The sequence below is a fragment of the Chiloscyllium plagiosum genome, chromosome 11 (genome assembly GCF_004010195.1).
Source record: "Chiloscyllium plagiosum isolate BGI_BamShark_2017 chromosome 11, ASM401019v2, whole genome shotgun sequence".
Lineage (NCBI taxonomy): Eukaryota > Metazoa > Chordata > Chondrichthyes > Orectolobiformes > Hemiscylliidae > Chiloscyllium > Chiloscyllium plagiosum.
This window is the reverse complement of record NC_057720.1, coordinates 47,990,815-48,014,627: the sequence shown is the minus strand read 5'-3', so window position 1 is coordinate 48,014,627 and position 23,813 is coordinate 47,990,815. Positions and strand designations below refer to the sequence as shown.

The 23,813-nt window shown below is 38.4% G+C and overlaps 1 protein-coding gene across 14 annotated transcripts in view; it reads left to right on the top strand.

The window, feature by feature from the left end:
* The window catches only part of nfia (nuclear factor I/A), a 677,405-nt gene that overhangs the window by 551,291 nt on the left and 102,301 nt on the right, over positions 1-23,813 (top strand). For 8 of the 14 annotated variants that reach the window (XM_043699262.1, XM_043699263.1, XM_043699273.1 and 5 more), the window contains 2 exons: positions 9,066-9,140; positions 10,472-10,600. The exons of 2 other annotated variants lie outside the window; for them this stretch is intronic. In XM_043699262.1, coding sequence (XP_043555197.1) covers positions 9,066-9,140; positions 10,472-10,600 — 204 coding nt within the window. The remainder of the gene's footprint in view (positions 1-9,065; positions 9,141-10,471; positions 10,601-23,813) is intronic. 4 more of the 14 variants (XM_043699275.1, XM_043699265.1, XM_043699271.1 and 1 more) reach the window with 2 other exon arrangements.

Below are 23,813 nucleotides of genomic sequence, written 5' to 3'. Positions count from 1 at the left end.
GCTGGAAATCCCGCTATTCTCCTGCCTCAGTTCTAATTAAGTCTGTGGTGGGAAGATCCAAGGATAACCTTCCTGTTATGCTTTTTACAGGTGTATAATACCCGCTTAAGGGCCTTAGCTCACTAATGCTGGTATTCACCAGGGATCTGGTGGCCAGGGACTTGCCATGCAAGAATCAGGAAAGTAAACGCTGTTGGGGTTGCTTGTGGGCTTTGCGGGAGTGGGATGGCACATGGTTGGGGGAGTGGTTCCCTGCTCAAACACACGCAGTGCCTGATTGTGAGGCCCACTCAAAGGGAAAAGGCAGGTAAAAAAGCAGCAATACTTGGAAGTGAATGTACTGATTGAACTGAAGTGCTATTTTGAAGTATTCAAGAGGAGTCTGACCAGTACGTCTCATTCACATGTTTCATGATTTATTCCTTGTGGACCACCATTGGGAAGAGGGCCCTGCTGCTGATCTTTGCACCTAATTAAGCAAACCTTCCCAAAAGGATGCCAGGTGGGACTCTTGCTGACTCGAGCCAACAGCCAAGATCCCCAATGCCCCTTTGAATATTCTATTTATAGTGTTTCTGCCTTCAAGGGTGAATTCTGATTTCTGTCACCCCTTTGTATTTTTTTTCTCTGAACTAGTTTAGTTTGAATTTTAAATTTTAATTTAAACTGCTTGTTTCTGTCACTGTGTCCAGATCAACACCCCCTACCCCATCCAAATCTCCTCTTTTTCAGGTAACATAAACATGTTTTACCCAGTTTCTCATCCTATCTCATTCGTGAGAGATGAATCACGCCAGTGAAACATTGATGGATTTTCTTCGCATCCATGTATTCTTACAAAGGTGGAGGCTCCAGACTAAGCACAATATTTTGAATTAAAATATGACTTAACAGTTGTGCTTGCTTTCCAAGCTTATTGTGAAGTAACTCAATTTCCCATTTGTCTTCTGAGTTGGGAGAGGGAATTAAAATGTATTAGGGTTTTTGAAAAATATATAAAACATCTCTTGAAGTAACCATTCCAAAGGGCTTGTATTTCCAGACTGCAGCTTGGATTTTACATTTGTATTACAAGGATATCTTATTATTATTTTTGTGGCATTCATGAACTTCCTACCATTTTTCACACATGGTCAGAGGATTCTAGTTGCTGGCCATCTGTGTTGGTGTGCTAAATGTATCAGGTCCAGTGCAGACCTTCTTGAGGAAGGTATTCAATAGGTGTCAGAAAATCATTGTTGTGCCAGTTCTTGTCTGTAATTGTTTGACAGACCTGGATGATTATTTTTGCTAGTTTTAGAGTTTCTTTGATGTTTTTAATCAACCTGTTCATCCATGCTAAGGCTCACCTCTGGAGTAGTTGGGACTTAAAGCCAGGTCTTCTGGCTCAGTGGTAGAGACACAGCCACTATACCACACGACCACGATTGTGCTTCTTTGACTTAGATATTCGTGGCAAACCCATTGATTGCATCTCACAGCCAAACAGATTACATCTAGACAATGGTTTACAAGTTGGAATATCCCACTTTGTACTGACTTGCCTTTATGAAAGTATGTAGATTATAAAAATAAATTTTTAAATATTGGGATATAAATTCACTGAGGTCATTGTGCTACTGAGTATAATGAGTGAGAATCTCACCACTGCTTCATTACAGAGAGATCCAATTTCAAGTATTAACCAGGAGGGGTAGCACAACAATGGCACTTTAATCCATGAGACATCAGGATCTTTGAAAATTTATGATGGACCATCTTATTGAACTGCTGAAGATTGGGCAGTCTTAAGCATACTCAACAGTATAAGAAGTTTCAGGATTTTTACCCAGTGATTATGAAGAAGTATAGATATAGTACTGATAAAGCCGAGAAGCATACCAATTTTGCAATGGACAAAGCTTCTTAGAATGCTAATACTTTCTGACATGGTTCTAGTTTTGTTCATGGGCAAGGTATGAAATTCTAACCATATGAATTTCTTTGCTAATAAGAAGTAGTTTTGATATTAATTTGAGCTTAAGCTAACTGTAAAGAAAACAATTGAAGACATAATAGATTTTGAAATTTTGTATTTGTCTATGTATTGTAGAAGGAAAAGAATTTGATCCATGCAAATAGAAATTAAGATTGAAATAACTCAAGTAAACAATAGGCGAAACAGAATCAGCATTGGTCAAATTTGCTTATTTAGTGGGCAAGTCTACCTGTGGAAATCAAAATTATCTGGTGTAGTCCAGCATAGTCAAAGTTAGGGAAACTGAGTTAATGATGTGGTCAGACCTCGTGATATACATGTCTTTTTTTAAACTTTTGTTTTCCCCTAGAGACAGAATTTTCTCCAAATAAAGGTATTGTAGATGTTGAATATTCATTTGGAATAAAAACACCATTCCACTATTGTTCACTGCATTGCTGTCTGTTACTTGGCCAGTTTTGACAAAAGTTCTTCAACCTAAGATGTTACCTCCATTTGTCTCTCCACAAAGACTGCCTGAACTGCTGTGCATTTCCAGCATTTTCCAGTTTTAATTAAGATTTTCATTGACGGCAATATTTTACATCTGAGTGTCTGTTGTATTCTCCATTTGTGATACTTGTGGAACGCCCCAGAAATCAATGGAATTTTTATTACTGGATCAAACCTTGTGCAAATTCTGGAGGGGCCACAATTATAGCTTCAAGACGTCAAGCTTACTTTATTAGAACAGATATACAGAATAGAATGTCAAGGCTGTCCACTGAGTAGAAACTAAATTGTTTAATGAGTGGAAAGTCAATCCTTTGTCACTGTTTACTAAGGATGTCAAATAAATTAGATCTGATAATTAAAAACCACAAAAGTAATCAATCTATTTTTTTCCTTACAATTAATTAAACGATTGAGGGTTTTTTTGAATAATGCAGGTAAGGGTTCAGTGTGCCCCAACAAAATCATCAAGCAGGTCATGCACAGCACAACTCTGGTGGCACTGGTGTAACTGTAACATTAGATTAGATTACTTAGTGTGGAAACAGGCCCTTTGGCCCAACAAGTCCACACCGACCAGCCGAAGCGCAATCCACCCATGTGCCTACATTCACCCCTTCACCTAACACTACGGGCAATTTAGCATGGCCAATTCACCTGACATTGGTCCAATCTCACCTACTGCATCATATTGGCAGGTTATTACCCTCAATTTTGCCATTATAATATCTTTCAGTAGCATTGTCTAATGAACAGAAAGCTTTTGGTGCTTCATGCCCTGTGAATTTATATTCCCCATGATCTGGACTGACTGTCCACTCAGGAGTTTTACTCGCAATTAAAAAAAAAAGTCTATCTCCAGTCTCCTTGGGTTGTATTCAAATCCATGCTCCTACAGTAAGTCAATTCCTGGTTTAAAGCAACCTTCTGAAAATACCAGTTTGGCAAGTTATTTGTCATGGTTATTTTGAAGGATAAAAATACTTTTGCTGGTTGTACAGAGAACAGAAAATTTGCCTGCTACAAATTCCTCTAAAATGAGCCTGTCAATATTATTTTGCTTCATTTTATTTTGTCCAGGTTTAGGAGTTCAGTTATTATTGCACCCAGTGGTTGCAATTTTCTGTTATTAAGTGAGCAGAATGGTGCAGTGTTTCAATTTTGTTAGTCAGCACTCTAGCCACTTGCAGCTCATTTGCAACTTAATATTGTGTGTGAATATTCACATTCTCTCTATGTGATTGTTGAACCTGATGAAGGAGCGATGCCCCGAAAGCTAGTGTGCTTCCAATTAAACCTGCTGGACTATAACCTGGTGTTGTGTGATTTTTAACTTTGTACACCCCAGTCCAACACCGTCATCTCCAAATCATGACTACTTTCTTCACAGGTGTAGATTATGTTGTATCACATCCTTATGAAAGATACATATTTTGCCAACATCACAGATGTGTTTTCTTGTCGGGACAGTTTGAGTCAAAGCCCTTCCATTCTCTGAAAAACTGTGTGTCTCTAAAAATGAAAATCAGGAAATGTTGGTTCTAATAATTTCAGAATTTTTAACATAAATTCACAAGGTGTGGGCATTGCATTTATCACCCATCCCTAAGTGTCCTTGGGAAGGTGGTGGTGAGCTGCCTGCTTGAACCGCTGCATTCCATGTGCTACAGGTAGGCCAACGTGCCATTACAGAGAGAATTCTAGGATTTATTTTCCCCAAAGACACCAAAGGAGGGCCAATGTATTTCCAAATCAGGATGGCGAATGGCTTGGAAGGGAACTTGCAGATGGTGGTGTTCTATGTATCTGCTGCCCTTGGATTTCTAAATGGAAGTGGTCAGGTGTTCAGAAGATGCTGTCTCAGGAGCCTTGGTGAATTTCTGTACTGAAACTTGTCAGTGGTGTTTGGTGCTATTACAGAGTGTTGTTGATGGAAGAGGGAGTGAATGTGGATGTGGAGACAATCAATGATTTGTTTTGTTCTGGATGGTATCAAGCTTCCTGAGCATTGTGGTGCTGCACTCATCCAGGCAAGTGTGAAGTATTCCATCGCACTCCTAATTTTACATTGTAGATGGTGAATAGGTATTGGGGTGTCAGGAGCTAGGTTACTTACTGCAATATTCCTTCAGTGCATAAATGGCTAACCAAGTTCAGTTTCTGGTCAATAGTAAGCTCCCTAGTTGTTGATAAGAGGGATACTGTGATGGTAATACAAAGGAATGTCAAGAGGTGATTGTTAGATTCTGTGTGGCTGGAGATGGTCATTGACTGACACTTGTTTGGCATGAATGCTACTTGCCAGAACAAACCTGGATATTACCAAAGTCTTGCTGCATTTAGTTAAGGAATGCTTTAGTATCTGAGGAGTGGTGAATGGTGCTGAACATTTTACAAACATCGGCGAATATGCCCACTTTTGACCTTATGATGGATGGACTGTGATTGATGAAGCAACTTAAGACTGTTAGGCTCAGGACACTACCCTGAGGAACTCCTGCTGAGGTGACTGACTTCCAACAACCAACCCCCACGGTCATGTTCCTTTGTGCCAAGTATGATTGCAACCAGCAGAGAGTTTTCCGCTGATTCCCATTGACTACAGTTTATTTAGAGCTCCTTAATGGCGCACTTAGTTTCTTTTAAGTCCTGATTGAAAAGTTTTGAACTATTCCAAATTATTGTTTGAGCTTGGAGGCATTTCCAGCTGCCTATGTCATTGCTAATATAGTATTGAAAGCCATTTCCTTCTTTATTCACTCGGCACAATCAATCTTAATTTCATCATAGTCTTTATTCTAACTCATTCTTTACCAGGATCTCAATTGTGGGCTTCCTTCTTGTCTTTGTTCCTCCAACCATTGGAAGACTATAAAAATCTAATCTTGGAGTCATTTACACACTGCATTTTGGTTTCCTTTTCCACCATTTTGCAATATCTTTCTCCAGTAACATTCTACCTGAGCCTTCAGATGTCTGATCAACAAAAGGGACGTTTTTCAACACAGATTAAAGTGCCTTTATTTTGCTTCAGTTATAGTGGTGCCAGAGAACTGCTAGTTGTTCTACATTGGGGAACCGGGTCAATTAGTTTTCTTGCCACTCCTTTACCTAACTTGCACTCCAATGACTGAAACAAATGGTCAGATTCAAACCATCAACTGATGCTGACATAGCAGAAAGTCCAGTAAACTACAGTTTGTCACAATTTGCTTTTCCTGATGAAGAATTTTTGCCCAAAACATTGATTTTCCCGCTCCTCTGATGCTGCCTGATCTGCTGTGCTTTTCCAGCACTACTCTAATCTTTACTCTAATCTCCAGCAGTATATGTGCTTGCCATTAGATCAGGATGAATTGAGGTTGGAAGTGACCGAATAAGCAAATGATGCTTGCAGACACATACGTACATAAAATCACATAAATTTGGAATAAGCTATTTGGCCCCTTAAGCATGCTCCACTCTGCAATAAGGTCATGGTTGATCTGATTATGGCCTCAGCTCCACTTTCCTGTCTACTCCAATCCCTATGATTCAAAAATCTACCTACCTCTGTCTTTAAAATGCTCCATAACACCTTCATCTCAGGAGTCAATCATGTGAACCTTCTCTGAACTGTTTCCAATGCAGTTACATCTTTCCTTAAATAAGGAGACCAAAACTGTGCATAGTACTCTAGATGTGGTCTTTCACCAATGCCTTGTAAAACCGTACAAAAATATCCTTACTTTTGTGTTCCTTTCCCCTTGCAACAAACACCAAAACTCCATTTGCCTTCTGAATGCCTGGCTGTAATGGCACACTAACGTTTTGTGATTCATGTACTAGGACACAACTTACTTTCCAACCAGGCACAAGAGAAGGCAAAATCAATCATTGATTTTTACCATTGCTACTTCTAGGTAGCTGGTTTCCTGAAATCGATGCATCTCACCTGATTTTCCTTTGCATTGAAGTCAATGAGAAGGGAAATCAGTCAGGGTTAAAATCGATCAGAAAAGCTGCCACTCTGAAACTGAGTGCATGGGTATTTCTGCTGCTTCCAATCTGGTGGCTTCTGCTGATAAATTCTTGTGTCCATATTGATTAGATTAGATTACTTACAGTGTGGAAATAGGCCCTTCGGGCCAACAAGTCCACACCGAAGCGCAACCTACCCAGACCCATTCCCTTACATTTACCCCTTCACCTAACACTACGGGCAATTTAGCATGGCCAATTCACCTAACCTGCACATTTTTGGACTATGGGAGGAAACCCACGCAGACACGGGGAGAATGTGCAAACTCCACACAGACAGTCGCCTGAGGTGGGAATTGAACCCGGGTCTCTGGTGCTGTGAGGCAGCAGTGCTAACCACTGTGCCACCGTGCCGCCCACTATTGTGTGGGGATAAGATTGAATTTAGCTCTGATGAATAACCTGTAAACAAAATTCTATGTATTCACATGGATAGTTGTAGATATATATTCCATTGTAATTCAGTGCCTTAGAAAGAGAAAGAAAAACAAGCATTGAGTTTAAGAAGTGACCAGGTTTTCTCCGATTCATTATCACTGGGAAAGGATTCTACTCAAAATGGTCAATAATGTACTAATTATTCCAATGGTATGCCGGCAGCCCTCCCATCTTCCACCGTACAATTAGCTTCATTCAGAGCTCTGTTGCCCATGTCCTTACTTGCACTAAACCCATTCTCCCTTGGATCTGCTGACTTACATTGTCTGGCAAAGTTTCAACTTTAAAAATTCTTGTTTTCTTTCACATTTCTCTCTGGTGTCCCCCAACCCCCACCTCCCCTCGATATGTGTAATTTCCTCTAGCCAGAACTAAAAACCTCCTCAATGTTTACAGTTTTCCAGTTCTAACATATTGGGGTTCATGATTTTAATCACTCAATAACTAATGTTCATGCCTTGACTAGTTCACAACTAGGCCTTCAGGTCTGAAGTTCACCTCTCCATCCTCTGCTGCTCTATCACTCCATCTTCCTTTGATATGTCCTTTAAAACCTTTTTATTCAAGCATGTGCTTGTCATCAGTCTTCTGTGGTTTGATGTCAAATATTGTTTAATAGTGAAGCATGTTGGGATTTTTTTTGGTGTATCAGTGCAAATTGTTTTAATTACCTGGCTGCTTTAATAATGAATTCTGAGCCCATAAAACCAGGTTCTGGATTTTTAAAGCTTTACAACAGCCATTTTCTTTAGGTGTCATTGGGTGTTTATTACAGAAATGATCGAAGATAAGGAGGTTCTTTCCAATTCTCTTATGCAACTGTAAAGTTCTCTGAAGCTTCGGAATAAGAAATTTGATATGCTTACACAGATACACTGACTGCAAATCTCCCAAATGTAATAAAATTCTATCAGACTAATATTTTGAAATGCCAGGACCTCAATGTAATATTTATTGTTTTTAACAGTAAGGGCCTATTTAAATTTGGCAACTGCTTATGACTAATAAGGGAGAAGAAAGCTACTAGAAGAAGAGATAAAGATCACACAATCAGAAAAGGTTACTGATCCTAAACACTGGAGGAGGCAAAGAGTCTCCTTTCTTCTTTCCCCTTCCCATTTTTGTCACCCATGATTGGCTGGAAAATGATTTCCATTGAATTTACCAGCAGAATTTTAGAACATTAATTGTCATAATCTGTTGGATTTAATAATAAGCTCTGAACTAGGCATTAATTTTAACAATGTACCTCGTAAATTGATTCCAGTCTATGCTGTGTGCTATTGTATATTTGTGTATTGTCAAAAACTTTCCCTTAAATACTAATTTATGTAATGTAAATAATATGCATATCTTTTAATGTTGTTTTGCATAAATAACTTGTATAATCGTGGTATTTCTAAAGGATAAGTTGATAAGCCAGTACTCCTATAATAACAAAATAATTGTGTTTGTCTTCATTACATCTAATAACTTCAGACAGTGTTCACATAGATTATCATTTTCATAATTAAGGGTTTAAGAAAATTCTACAAGTTCAAATAATGAAGGGTTGAAATGTAAATGAGTAAAATTAAATGGCATAAAACTATATGTAAAGGTTTGTGTTTGTTGCAGCATTTAATACTTCTCAAATGATTCTATTCTGTGTATCTGTTGGTAAATACCTGCCAAAGTTGTATGTTTTGTTATTAGCCTTGTCTGGTATTAACTGCATCAGGAACTGATATGACACCATCTGACGATAGAGATCCCCAGTCTTTTGCGACCTTCAGAGAATTGGGTCTGTGCCTAAAACATTCAATGTATTTTTAATGCCATGGGATTGGAGGTTATGCAAAGTACAAGTATACAAAAAACCTTAACTGTACCACCTTCTCCCTACTGTGTGGATATTGGTGGCCAATTTGACTCTAAAGCAGTCGGACACTGAACACACTTCTACAAAGGCAGTCAGCAGTGGATGTATTGCATGATATTTGTTAACTTGGATGAAAGTTAGTGTGCATATAAAATGCCAAAGTGTCAAACTTCTCTTACTGATGTTATTGAAAGTACATTTATCACCATTTAAATTATTTAAACGATAAATGCATGTAAAAATTTGCTCCATTCCTCTGCTGCTTGTTTCTTTCAGATCCGGAAACATATTTCTTTAGTGACCTCTCAAACTCAAAGGTCACACAGCTGAAGTCTACAGATGTACATTCAAGTAATTATTTTTTTTACCAATATTGAACTGTTTGTCAATTCATTACATTGGAACAGAGAGATTTGAAAGTGAAATGCAACTTCTCTGTATTAATAATCTGAGAGAATGAAAGCTGGACATTGCTGAAAACAACTGAGATGAGTTTATTGCAGTTTCATTATGTCACTATATTGTAATTTAGATGGTTTTTACATTATGAAAGTAGTCATTGATCTAATTGAATAACATTCAGTGAATATGAAGGCTATCTAGGAGCAACTAGTTCCATGTCATTGCGCATCTGACAGAGAATTATTTGGGTCTTGTGTTTAGCCAATAGCAGTAGAATATGTTTGATTTGAGATTACAAGGAGCCTAGCAACATGTCACATCAACAGTGTTGTGTCTCATAAGGGGTTACTTGGAGCCTAGTGACACATCATAGCAACGGATTGTGTCTGGCTCGGGAATACTTAGCGCATAACAACATTCCACAGAAATGGTGTGTCTGACTTGGAGACCCTGGGATCTTAGCAACACATCAGATTAGCAGAGTATGTCTATCTTGAGGATACTTAAAACCTGACAATGTGCCATAACTTTTTTGTGTGTGTTACCACGTCACCTGACAATGTTCAATGTGGGTAGTGCCCCATCTCCACATAAAATGCCCATGTAAAAAAATCATTTTTTAAGAAATAAAAGCATTTCAGCAGACCATCCAAGGTACAAGTATTGCCTGACACTTTCAGGGGCTAATTAGAGTACTACATATTTATTCACAGGCTACAGCAAAAGTTTCACTCCTGACCTGACTTCCATTTCCCAACTGTAGCCTTGCCAATCATGGTTTATGAGGCCAACTCCCTGGTCCGAGTATTTTGGGTGTTTCCCAGATGGCTGTGCAGTATCCTCGATTATGGTGTTAAATGTACGTTCTGTGAATTCTTTGAAACAACTGGAAGTTTGACGCTTCTGGCATTTTTCAGTCTAAAACTCCAACGGAATTCTTTTGCAGGTTTAGTTTAGATAGAATGGCATGGTTTATGAATGTAGCTTGTACTTGAAACCATTTTCTTGCATGCATACTCTCTTTCCTCTATTATTAACCTGACAAGGAATGTTGTTTGAAGTTGCTAAGTAAACATGCTGAGGCACCATAGAACGTGAATGATGCAGAATGCTTTTTGCACTGCCTAACTCTCTCTGTCTGCAGTCTCTTCCCTTACCCTCCTCTTCTGTCTTCCCCAAACTCATGCTGCTTTTACACCCCATTCCCCCTCCACATTGCACAGGCTGTCGTTTCATGACCTAGCATTATTAAAATTGCACTTATCGATCATTCTTGCCAGGAATGCCATCGCCTACTACACTAAAGAAGTCAGAGAAGTCTGGTTTCAGCAGTCCCACGCCTTCGCAGACCTCCTCCCCTCGAACGGCATTTACACATCATCATCGGCCTGTGATTACAGCACCCAGAGGTGAGGCACGGCCGCTGAGAGCCCTTCCCTGTAGCTCCTACTAAAGAGTATAGGGTCTTGGCCAAGTAGCTTGTTGTTCTGTGCCTTGAATTACAGAAAATAAAAGCTATAGGAAAGAATTCCTTGTGTGGATTGGGGGTTATAAAGCTAAGGAGTAGTGTTTTTCAGTCTTGCTGTAGACTAAGAGGGAAAGGACTCACATTGGTGACTTCTTATACGCTTAGAATCAAAGTTCACTGGTCTTGTTAACAGCTGGTTATATCTTATGTTTTCTGTCAGTTCAGTGATTTTTTTTTTAAATCAGCTATTTTTATTCAAGCTATATTTAAAAGCCCCTTTCAATGATTTCATTATATGTGCCTATTATAATTTGCTGTGTCTGGTTATTGTAATAATTAATGACACATGTCTCAGCTGGACCATTTTCCCATCTAATCTCCTTTCATCTTGTTACTAAAATTAAGAAATTACAAAATTGCTCAAGGATAAGTGACTGTCTGCTTTTGACATTATGGAATGCCCAATTATCTTATATGTACAACTTCAGCAATTAATGGTGAATAAATGCACATTTTTCCAGAGTTTGATTGAAAATGAAATCTCTGCCTTACACAGGATCAGACTCTGCTTTCTGGGTTTTTCAATGTAAGAGTACAGCTGATGCCATATTTTCTGAAAATGCCAGAGAGCATTTTTTGAAGATGATAGAGCAATCAAAGTAGATCACCAAAAGCCATACAAATTGCCTTTCAGTCCTCATTGACATGATGGTGAATAGCTATTTTCACCAGCAGAATGACAGTCCATCTACTGTACCAATCCTACCAATTTGTTTCAGTGCATGTGCACAAAGCGAGTTGGAATTTGACATAGTTCTCATTTTTAAATACAATGAGGGAAACAGTTAAGTTTCAGTGTCTGCCAGTAAAAAGTGGATGGTGCTGGTTAGTAGAGTCAGTTGTGCCTCCAGGATAAGAGTTCTATTGAACTCTGTTGCCCTCCATTGGCATGTTTCTTGCAAGACCCATTGGGGACCCATTGGTTGGAGTGACCATTATTACCCTCTGCTCCGTGAATTCATTATTTCAATATAACCACTGTTGTCTTCCAAAGATTATGCTTTTAAGATAGAAATGTGTTTATAATGAGAGCTGTGCCAATAAAGTATTTTGATCCATGTTTTTAACCCATTGTTCTCCATGCAGTAGCTTCTCATTCATGGGTGCACCATATAACAGCATTGTATACTGAAGGCCCCTCATGCTCTCATAAGAAAGGGAAGAAAGGTTGAAATATCCTCAGACTAACTTTTGTATCCTACATCATAAGCAGAGATTTGGAACAAAAACAAATTAAAATGGATGGAAAAAAGAACAAAAAGTCATTGACCAGAATAAAGATATATTCCCACAGGAATGACAGAATGAGAGACAACACTATCAACTCACTTAGCGATTTTCTGTAATTCAGTTATCATTGGTTAGGTAAATCATAAGCTATTGTCTATAAGAGACCATAATTATCTCTATTAGAGAAAGAGAGGCAGTTGGTTATATAGCGTGAGGGACACACCTTTTCATATTGATGAACAGTCAGATCCCAAGTCTACCTTAGCTGGAATGGGAATTGAACCTGCTCTATGGATAAGACCATAAGACATAGAAGAAGAAGTAGACCATTCAACGCATTGAGTCTGCTCCACCATTCAATGAGATCATGGCTGAACTGATGGTCCTCAACTCCGCTTCCACGCATTTCCCCAAAACATCAGATGATAAGAAATAGGAACAAGAGTAGGCCATCAGGCCTCTTGAGCCTGCTCTGCTATTCAGTAGGATCATGGCTAATTCACCATTTCTCAAGTTGACTTTCCTGCCTTTTCCCTGTAATCATCAATTCAGCCATTGATCAAGAATCTATCCATCTCGGCCCTAAATAGACAGAAGGACTCTCCGCCCACAGCTTTCTATTCCAAACATTTTCAAACCTCAGAAAGAAAACATTTCTCCTTATCTCAGTCTTGAATTGGATGTTAATCTGATCTGCCATGTTTGCCATTTAGTCAACTAAGCTGACCAGCCTCTCCAGTTATCATTAGCACAGATTATTTACCCTGACTGACTGAAGTTAAAGCAAATATAGATGGGGGAAGAGGACCTTGAAAATCTGAAACCAAAGTTGGTACCATGTATTGAAAGTACAACATCTTGTTAAAAGAAATGCATTTAAATATTGATCTTTAATCTCTCCAAACTCCCCTGAACAACCCCACAAACTCACCACCAGTTTGGAATCTTTGAAGAGCTCATTATGTTCATGGTCTACTCCCAAGGATCGATCTGTAACCATTTCCTAACAAGAATAGGAAGCTGTAACCTACTCTGTCTTTAACTTTACATCCCTTTGTGTCGGCAACCTTCTAACTTTGCTCAATATTCCTCCATAATGATATGACTGAAATTGAAAGCTCCTGAACATATAAAAATTTGAACTTGTTAATGCTTTATGACATTACCCAGATACTATGTAGACATAACGTTTAGTCTTGCCTATTAATCCCTATATATAACTAAATTGACCTTTGACTTGAACAAATCGTTGTGAAGTATCCGATTCATTTACACATCATGCAATTACATTATCCATCCAGAAGATTAAAAACTGATATTCTATTATCCGTGAAGTGAACATAACTGGATATTTCTTCAAAGGGACAACATAATCAGCATGGGCCAAATGGCCTCTTTCTCTGCCTTATGCATCTAAAGCAGGAAACTAATGATGCATTTCAATCTGTGGACTAGAACAAAAAGGCAATCAATGGCAAGAGTTAAAGCAGATTTAACGATGTAACAAGGGACTTTCGCTATCAAGGTCAACAGTTGTATTTATTTCCTGAAAGTCTTGTCATATCTTCAAGCCGAGCAAATTTTGATTAGTATTGGATATATTAGTTGTGGAAATAAATCAGCTTATTGTAATATTGCAGAAAACATCTCTAAGAGGATTTTTTAAGGTATCATTATTAGTCTTAACTAAGCATTCACTTTCTTGTCTCTGAATCAGGGGACTGATTCCTAAATGTGAATGCACAATCTAAGTTGCCAATTACATGCAGTAATAAGAGAATATAGCATTAGTGCAGGGTCTGTCTTTGCGATTAGGTGTTCAACCACGATAAAAACAAAGTGCTAGAGAAATGTTACAAGTGTGTCAGGAACCAAAGACAGAGTCGTTAATATTATGAATCCAATTCGGTACTGAAGAGAGATATGGAAAAACTGAGATTTACAGTCTCGAAAATAGTGCATGAAACAGGTGAAGCAGAAGGGAATACTGGGGAAAGGTTAGAGGATGAGGGAAATTAGCAATCACAGGTGCCACAGAACAAAAGGCAAAGGGAGTGGTAATGGTTATAGAGAAGTTGGACATGTCCAGAGAGGGTATTAATGATAGTGTGTAGTTAATTCTGTTTGAAACAAAACCAATAAAACCAAGATATGAAGCATTAGGAAAGGATGGGGTGCAGAGAAGACAGTGGAAGCAAAATCAAAACCAGAATTCATGGTCTGAGGTTGTTGAACTCTATTTCGAGTCCATAAGGCTGTAAAGTACCTTAAAGGAAAATGAGATGCTGTTCTCCAGCTTGTGCTGGGCTTAGATGCTTAGAGCAACATGATGTATTGACATGGCAAACAAATGAGACATCAGGTCATGCTTGTGGACTGAGCAGGGATGTTCTAGCATTATCCAGTTTTCATTTGATCTCATCAATATAAAAGAGACTACATTGTGAGCAGTGAATAGGGGAGACTAGATTGGGAAGAGGTACATGTAAATCCTGCTTCACCTGAGAGGAATCTTTGGGGCTTTGAACAGGGAGGAGAGTAAATAGCAAATGTTATACTTCCTAAAATTGCATGGGATGTGCCATGGGAGGAAGACGGTGTTGGCGGTGATAGAGGAATGGCCCAGGTAGACACAGAGGGAATAATCCTTTTGGAATGCTAACAGGGGAGTGGAAGATATATTTGGTGATGGCATTCTGCTAGAGTGATGGAAATCCCAGGGACTGATCCTTTAAATATAGAGGATGGTGGAGCAGGAAACAATGACAAGGGGTCTCTATCCCAGTTCTGGGATGGAAAGAAAAGGATGAGGGAAGAAGTGCAGGAAATACTTTGGACGTGGTTGAGAGCCCTGCCCCCTGTGGTGGGAAAATCCTCAATTGAGGAAAAAGGATATGCTGTAGCACCCTAGTGGAAGGTAGCAAAATCAGAACAGATGTGACAAAGTTGGAAAAACTGAAAGAATGAAATGAAGTCTTTACAAGAAGCAGGATGTGAGGAAATGAAGTCAAGGAAACTGTGGGAGTCAATGGGTTTCCAAGGAATATTAGTAAATAGCCCATCCTTGGAAACAGCATGCAGAGAAGGAAGAGATGGACAAAGTAAGGGATTAGCCAGCTAAAAGTGAAAGAAGGGTGTAAGTTGTAAGCAAAATTTATTCACTTTTCCAGTTTCGGAGAAGAGGCAGAAGCTGCACCAATACGGTCGTTCATGTTCCAGGTAAAAGAGTTATGGAAGAGGTCCTGCATAAAATCCCACAAAAATAATTAGGATACCATGCAGGTATCCATGGCCCCACATTTTATTCAAGAATGGAGAGCCAGTTTAAGGAAAAATTATTCAATGGGAAATCAAGCTCAGCCAGGGATGGAAAGGTGGTAATAGAGGCCTCCAGAATAGGAAGAAACAGAGTCCTCAGGCAATCTGGTGTTGGAGTTGTAGTGGGATTTGACATCCATGTGGAAGGGGAAGGCCGGAAAATGGAAATTGTTGAAATTCTGTTCAGCATTGGAAGAATTGTGAATGTAGGTGGGAAGAGGCTAGACAAGGGCAATATACATGGAGTCAAAATTGGGAGAAATAGCACAGCAGGAAGAAACCAGTTGAAGTAATGAGTCTGTCAGGGCAGTCCTGTCTGGTGATTTTGGGAAGAAGTTAGAAGTAGCTATGAACTGGTAAGCTGTAGAGAGAAGATCTCCAAAGGAGGTGAGGTCAGTGACAGTCCTGAAACAATGGTTTGATTGGTGGCTTCATGGTCCAGGGGTAGATTGAATGGAGTTTACAAGAGTTGGCGCCCAGCCTCTGCTAAGAGGAAGTCAACACACTAGGCATCAACAATAGCACCATCCTTCAGGTGCTGCCAGGTTTGCTGAATATTTCCAGCATTTGTCATTTTTATTTCAGAATTCCAGCATCCACAGTATTTTGTTTTTGGTTTAATGTTAAACAGATTCCCTGTTTGCCCAGTATTTCAAGGAGAGCAGAAGCCTCAACCAATGCGCCCAAAAAGTATCTGGTCAATTGGCCAACATCACTCTACGTGGATCTACTCCTACAACTTCTTACATCTTAGCAATGTTTACCCTTCAAAAGAATGCTCCTAGCAAAGCAAAATCTGAAAGAACTGCGGATGCTGAAAAACAGAAACTGAAATTGCTGGAAAGGCTTAGCAGGTCTGGCAGCACCTGTGTAGAGAAATCAGAGTTAAACTTGCGTGACCCTTCTTCAGAATTGGTAAAGTAGTGTTTTGGGATACCCTCTGGAAGAATGAAATGCATTTTAATAAATGCACATTTGTTCTTAAAGCTGGTGGGATACCAGGTTTTCATTTCTGTTTGGTAGTAGGAAGAATTCTAATCTGCATATCTTAACCAATTGGCATTCTTGCTTTAACAGCTGTTTTTTTATATTAATGGCCTTCAAATTGTCATTTAACGGACATTGCAGTATTCTAGTTCCACAACCAAGGCACAGTGTGCCTTACTTATGTATTGAGAATCGATGTTTAAATGAAATATTTCAGTTAGGATTTAGCGGCCCATCCTCAACTTAATGCCATTTCACAGCTATTGACCAGCAAAGGAAGAGTATGAGATGCTTGAAAGAAAATTAATCTAATATAAACAACTTCAAAAAATCCTGTCTGAAAACAGCTAGACTAGATTTTGCATATGTTTAGGTGTCAAGGTCTATAAATGTAGTTATTCATCTGAACCTAAAAACAAACCTTTATAAACAGATCATTAGTCATAGCCTCTTAATCAATTAGTTCTGCAACTGTCGTAACAAATAACTGGTCCTAAGTAGTCTCTAAGCACTTCAATCCATGAACCGTTTATCTCCCTCTCTTGCCAACTTTCTGGATTCTGCAACATTCTTGAATTGCAAAATATTTACATGTTCTTTGATCCACATTTAAAATTATGCACTTTGGCATTACTTTGCTTTTTTATAGCAATTATCCACTATTGGGAGTTTTTGGTGGCATTTTTATGTACTGTCCCTTTTGGAGGCTGTGAAGTTAAATGTTTTTTTCGCTGTAATGATTTGGGACATCCATTTGAATAATATTTGGGGAAATTTGTGACTTAAAGTCAGATAAAGTTTATTTTATTTCCTCATTGACTGATTTAAAAACTACTGGAACAAAACACCATTTCACCATATTTCTTTTGAGGAATGGAGAAGGAGAGAAAAGAAAGGTTACCAAAGAGTAGGTACTGCTCATTTTTTGTTTTTCAAGCTGCAGTTAACAGCTAAAGTCCTCCTGACAGCTATGATTATAATTGTCCCGTTTCTATTAGTAATGAAATTGAGATGCTACTATAATTTGGACATCTGAATCATGATGAGAAGGACCCACAGGTAGTTCTTCTTTAACACAATGGTTGCGTTGTTGTGCAACACCGTGTTATAGAAAAATCGTGCTTTAAAGTGTTGGCGATATAATCACGTTACAGTCAACACATGTTTAAAAGTTCGCGCTTTAGAATCAATGCCCCCAATCAATCACATTATAGCAAAATCACGTTAACAAAATGCGCGTTATAGCAGACCGGCCTGTAATTACAAAAGAAGGATTTGCTAAAGATATTGATCTCCTTGATAGTCTTCTTAATGTTTATCCCTTTCCACCTTCCCTTTTCATTTTTGTTGCTACAAGTGAAGTTTAGCTGAACTGATTTTACTTAATCTACTAGGAAGTAGAAACTCTTATTCTGATGGAGCAAAATACGTTGTTGATAACTGTAGTCCCAAATTAAATCTTTTCGGGCCCAAATAAATAATGTTCAGCACAGATGAGCACTGAATAGGCTGATGTGAGAAACAAAACATCAGATTACAGTGGTATGCTGATAATGTCAGGGTTAAATCACATTGATTTGGCCGCATTTTACCGTCCATCCACAGTCATTGTATGACTGAACATTAGAAATGGTAAATTTCTCAATACCCAGTTGAAATCCCTCACTTCAACAAATATAAAAAGCCTGTTTAAAAATAAGTATAGATTTAAGGTCAATTGCTCACTTTGTTCTCCAGCACTTGCGCACACCAATGTACGCAGTTCGCAAATAGACATTCAATCTTTTAACATTTGCAGCTTCAGGAAGAATTTAAAGTTTTGGTGAAGAGGGTATTATACTGAATATTCTCAAGTCTGTCACATACAAACAATTTATACAGGAAATTGTTTAATGCTTGGAATACTTCCATCTATATGCTTATCCAGTCGTGCTTGATTGAGGAAATAGTCACTAAGTAGCAAGACTAGTTTTAAAAAAAAATTTAGCATCCTTGAGTGGTTGTCTGACCACTGATGCTGACTGCAGTATTCTCACTGATCGAAGTTGACTAAATTGGGACAATCCAAGGATCAAATTTGGAACTTTCCTGAACTGTGTGCCTCTGTACCATACTACTGACTGCTTGGAAAAACAGACCTATTTTTTCAATACTTGTATACTTGTTACGTTGTATGTATTTTAATGACTCTTCCAAAAATCTCAAATTATTTAAGGGAAAAGAAAACTAAAACTGAAAACCATCTTTTCTCTTTTGACATATTAGATTTCTCATACATGGTGTGTCTAAGTTTAATAGGTCTAAAGGGTACTGAGTTCATCTGTCTACCAGGAACAATGGGACTGATAATCGAAAAAAAATTGTCTGTTTTAATACTCCTGACTGGTGGCTTGAAAATATTCAGCACAAGTGTAGAAGTAAAGGCTCTTGTTAATTGTTGACTGAATTTAAACTGGTATCTCTCAACCTTTCTCACATAGTTCAAATGAGAAGTGAGGTAATTAAACTGAGAATAGTTACAGAATCTTCCAGGCTTTAAATACTTTGAAGAGAATCTGGAATCGGGGAGTGGCCTCGCCTCATATTAGCATGGTGCTACAAATAGACCATGACCTTTTAACTCTGGCAGCAATGTTATAGCTTGCATGCTTTGTGAGAGTAGATCTCCTGGTCACAAACATAAACAACAGGCAAATGTTCATGTGGGTATGCTTTAGATTTGTATTTACTTTTTATGTTAATGAAACCTAAAAAAGTATTGAATGTACTGTTAAACATTGAGCATTTATCTCATAAAAGTGTACACCTTTTTCTGACTATCAGTATCTGACTTTCAGTGAAACTGCACATTACTTAGAAAAAGATTTTTGACAGTTTTTAGTCATACTGCATAGCTTGAATCCCTTTGACAAAAAGCAGTGTTTATTTGGCATTTTACGTTTCTATGAAAATGGTATTCAAAATGGGAGCTGTGAGGAGGCCTCCTTCCCCCAATTCTCGGCCTTCTGTGCAGAAGTGCACATTATTTGCAAGTTAGCTTGTAAATCAGTGGTACATACTTCTCAGACTTCAGTATGGAATGAGGGGAGGGAAGGCAAATGCAGGGAACATTTAAAGTATTCTATACATATACATATACATACGCTCTCAAACAGGCAAAAAAAAGTTTGTAATTAATGACTAACAAAATCTCTATAAAGATTACTTTTGGAATTAGTTCTGATTTTTCATTTTTTTTAAAAAACCTTTACCTGATTGATTCTTCTCGTCCACCTGGTTTACAGATGAGAGGGCAGATGTGCATTTTCATTTGCAAATGTCTACTTTGGCATAACTCCATTCCCCTACAGGGAGATGTTGCCGTTTCTGTTTAATGTAACCCTAGTCAGCACACTTTTAATCAAGAACTGAACAGAGATCAAACATCTTTCCCTCCCACACTATGGTACAGAAGAATATTAGTGCTGTATCACATCACCACTGGCTATATAATCAGATCAGTTTAATTCTGCTTAATGAAAGCTGCAATTTTAACATTTCTTCAATGGTCGCTTTAGCACCATGGCAGCTGATATTTTGATTGTCATTAGGAGTGCTGAGTGTTATAGAAGAAATAAGCCGTTTTGCCCATCAAGTACATGCCAATGCTTTGCTCCTCAGGTGAGCTGCCCAATATAATTCCACTGTGACCAAATTGTGTTTTTATATAAGATTATTGATTTCAATTTATTATTACCAGAAACAGCAGAGACAAGGTTAATTGTTGTTTATGTGGGCTGTTAGTGAGATGTGCAGAGGTCCACAGTTTCATTTGAAGAAATGAAAAGCTGCTTTATATGTGTGGCCACGTCGGTTAGGGTCAGACAAAAGGTGGTTTCAGTATGCTGACATCAATTGGGCTGGACCTATTTATAGAATGTTTGACGGATGGTTGGGCATGAATTATGTTTCAAGTATCGAGCATTCTTGTAATGTCAAGGAATGGCTAATCATTTAATTTAATTAGGGAAATGCAGTTTGTGAATGAGCTTTGTGTGGAATCAGCCTTAAAGGAAGTAGAATGATATCTCTCTGAGTAAGTTTACCTCAACTAGCCAATGGTCTGAAACGAGCAGAGAGATTACACTAAATTACTTTAGGCTTGTGCCAGTATTTCAGCAAGAAAAACAAGAACAAAGTATATTTATGCTCTCTTCGTCGTAGAAAAATACCAAGAGGAAATTGACAGACAAAAGAGGATAGTGAATGCCAAGAGGAGATTATTAGATGACTAAAACATTATCAAGAAAGGTTTTGTTAAGGCTATAAGTAAAGAGGTGTTGGATTTAAGCAGGGGATTCCAGGCGGTGGGCCCTAAGTAACTGAATATGGATCTTCTAATGTTGGAGTGAAGAGAACCAGGGATGCATAGGAGGCTGCAGTCAAAAATTAGAAGGAATTTGTAGACAGCAGGGTTGTAGAATTGAAGGAAGGTACAGGAAGAGAGCCTGAGACAGTGAAAGGAATTTAAACACAAACCGAATTAATTGGTGATCTTGATGTGGACTATGTTTTGGGCAGCAGAGATTTGGATGAACAGATGTCTTCGCGGGTGGAGTATCGGAAGACAACCAAGCGGGCATCAAGCTGAGGTCATAAAGGCATTGGTGATTTGAGTCGCACCTGGGCTAAGATGTGGGCAGGAAGAAGTAATGTCCACTGAGGATGATGTGTTGGACAGAATGTAGACAAATAAAACCAGCTCATGCTAAAGGGAAACTGAATTGTGGCGAATCCATTTGACCACACCAGCAGCAGTTTTGCAAGTTCTTGCATGTCTGTGAGACAACCCAATGTGAAGAAGATTTTATGATGAATAATCACATGTTTTTATACAAAATGCAGTTAATTTTAATTTTGAGTGATAAATTAACTGTCATTTATTGCCTGACTCTCAGGCTGCCTGAGATTATATTTATTCTATACACCTACAGAAGAGGAGGAGAATCTGATGCTACATTCTCGTCTGCATTGAATATCTAGGATTCCAGTTTCTACTTTGTGGGTCTTACCGTCATGAATATTGGGCAGATAAAGGCATGTTTCATATTGTAGGAGACATGAGATCTGCATATAGGAGTGGTTGATCATGTTAAACCACAATCAAACATCTCGTGTAAATTCCAATAATAAGTTGCTCACTCAGCTCATCATCTATTTAATATTATTCTTCAGCTATCTATGTATTTTCTTTCCTTCCAAATAAATTTTTATACTGTGCCTCAGCAGTAAGTTTTGCCAGAAAAGTCTATCTTCATCCTTTCTGTGTTTAGGATTTTTTTTCCAACTTGCCCTTTTAATTCTTTTCAAGTTTATCTAAGTTTTATTCTGTGTTGTTACCAACACTTTTGCCGATGGAAATAACTTGTTACAAGAGTATAAATCTTTTCAAAACCATTATTCACAACTGGAAAATCTTTTTCCAGATCATCCCGTAAGTTTCTGTATTGTGTAAAATTAGAGGGTGGACATAGTTAATTCACAGCCAATAGACTGCTTCAATTCATTACCTTCCTGATTTCCTGCCTTTCTGACAGGTAAGGTAAGGGTTTGTATCCCAACTGGGTAATCAGGTAACCTGTCTGTTGGGTTGGATGGACTGGAGTTGGGGAGTCTTACCCTTTTATATTACATTTATGTCCTGGAATTAGTGAAGTACATAAAATGAAATATATTACTGAGATCTAACAGAAGTACAATATTAGATCTCTGCTTTACTACTTTGAATCTCCACATGCCAAATCAATGGTAGTTGTTTTTTACTTTTTTAATGGTCCAATCTACTAACATTGCTGCATTTCATAGGTCTCTGTGCCCTTTTCCTCTCTACTTTGATCAAAAGATTATTTCATCATATTATGATTTCCAGAATGTATTCGGTCCCTTTTTTCTACACTGAGCCTATCTGCCTATCCCTGCAGCCAGTGTCGTCTTCTAGTTCCTAACAATCTTGTTCATAATTTTCCATCTCCTTCCCATAAGTGATAATACTCTATATTAGTTCTCCACTTCTGGAGTTCAGATCACACTTACGTGTGCATGTTTGCAAGCACACATATGTATGTACGTATCTCTTATATGTGTACATAAATGAGAGTGGCCACAGCATAGCTCCTGCAGAGTTCCTATTCCATTTCCTTTCACTTCCATCGTTGACCTTCTGCCTAGCAACCATGAGGTTTCTGAAGCAAGATGCCTCTTAATTCTATGACTCGTTATCTCTGCATGACTCACTGATATATTACCTTACCTTTTTTTTTCTGTAAATTGAAACAAACCACCTTTGTTGTATTTTCTTCATCTGTTTCCTTTAATTCTTTATAGGCTAGCCTTTTAGAAATCTGTGTGGCCTGGCCCTAATTAACATGGAATTCTGCAGCAGATTAGTAATTTCATCCCTTGTTCTCTTTTTATGGGAATGCTGATGAATGATCTCTTCTGGAAATTTAAGTAATGCATCACAGACTTTGGACAATGAAACCTTGGAACTTTTCAATAGCCCTCCCGATACACAAGAAAAGATGCACCATGTAAATAGTCATTGTGTATTCAACATGTCCCACTCATTACAGTTTCATCAGTAATCTCTCAAAGACCATTTTTCCACATGATGATTTTAGTGATAGTGACTGATCCCTGATGAAGGACTTATGTCCGAAAAATCGAGGTTCTCCTGTTCCTCGGATGTTGCCTGACCAGCTGTGCTTTTCCAACATCACACTCTTCAATTCTGATCTCCAGCATCAGCAGTCCTCAATTTCTCCTAGCAGAACAGTGGGGCCATGTTCAAAAGGAAATGGGGTGAGTACAGGCCTAACATTTTCCCTTTAGGGTAACCCATAGGAGCAACAAACCCAGAGAACTCTAGATGTCTCAGAATATTTAGGACTGTTCACAAAGAAAGAAAAGAGGCATTTTACAGGTATAAAAGGAACAAATCAATGGAGGTCCTTGTGGAGTATAGAAAGTGTGCAGTGATCTCAAGAAAGGAATCAGAAAAGCAAAAAGTGGTCATGAAAAATCACTAGTGGGTAAAATTACAGAAAATCCCAAAATATTCTGTAAGTCCATTAAGAGGATATTCAGGAAAGAGTAGGGCTCACTAGGGACCAAAAGGAAATCTGTGCGTAGAGCCAAAGGACATTGGTAGGGTATTAAATGAATACTTCACATCTATCTTCACTCAGGAGGTGGAGGATGTAGGTACAGAATTCAGGAAAAAGGACTGTGAGGTTCTTGAGCAGTTTGTTGTGGAGAATGATGAGTGGTTTTGATTAGCTTAAAAGTGGACAGATCCTCAAGTCCAAATGAGTTGTTTGAGGCTGCTGTGAGAAACAAGGGACGAAATTACAAAGTGCTGACCTAAATTTTAGAACATAGAACAATACAGTGCAGAACAGGCCCTTCGGCCCTCGATGTTACGCCAACCTGTGAACTATTTTCAGCTCATCCCCCTACACTATCTCAAAATCATCCATGTGCTTATCTAAGGTTTGTTTAAATCTCCCTAATGTGGCTGA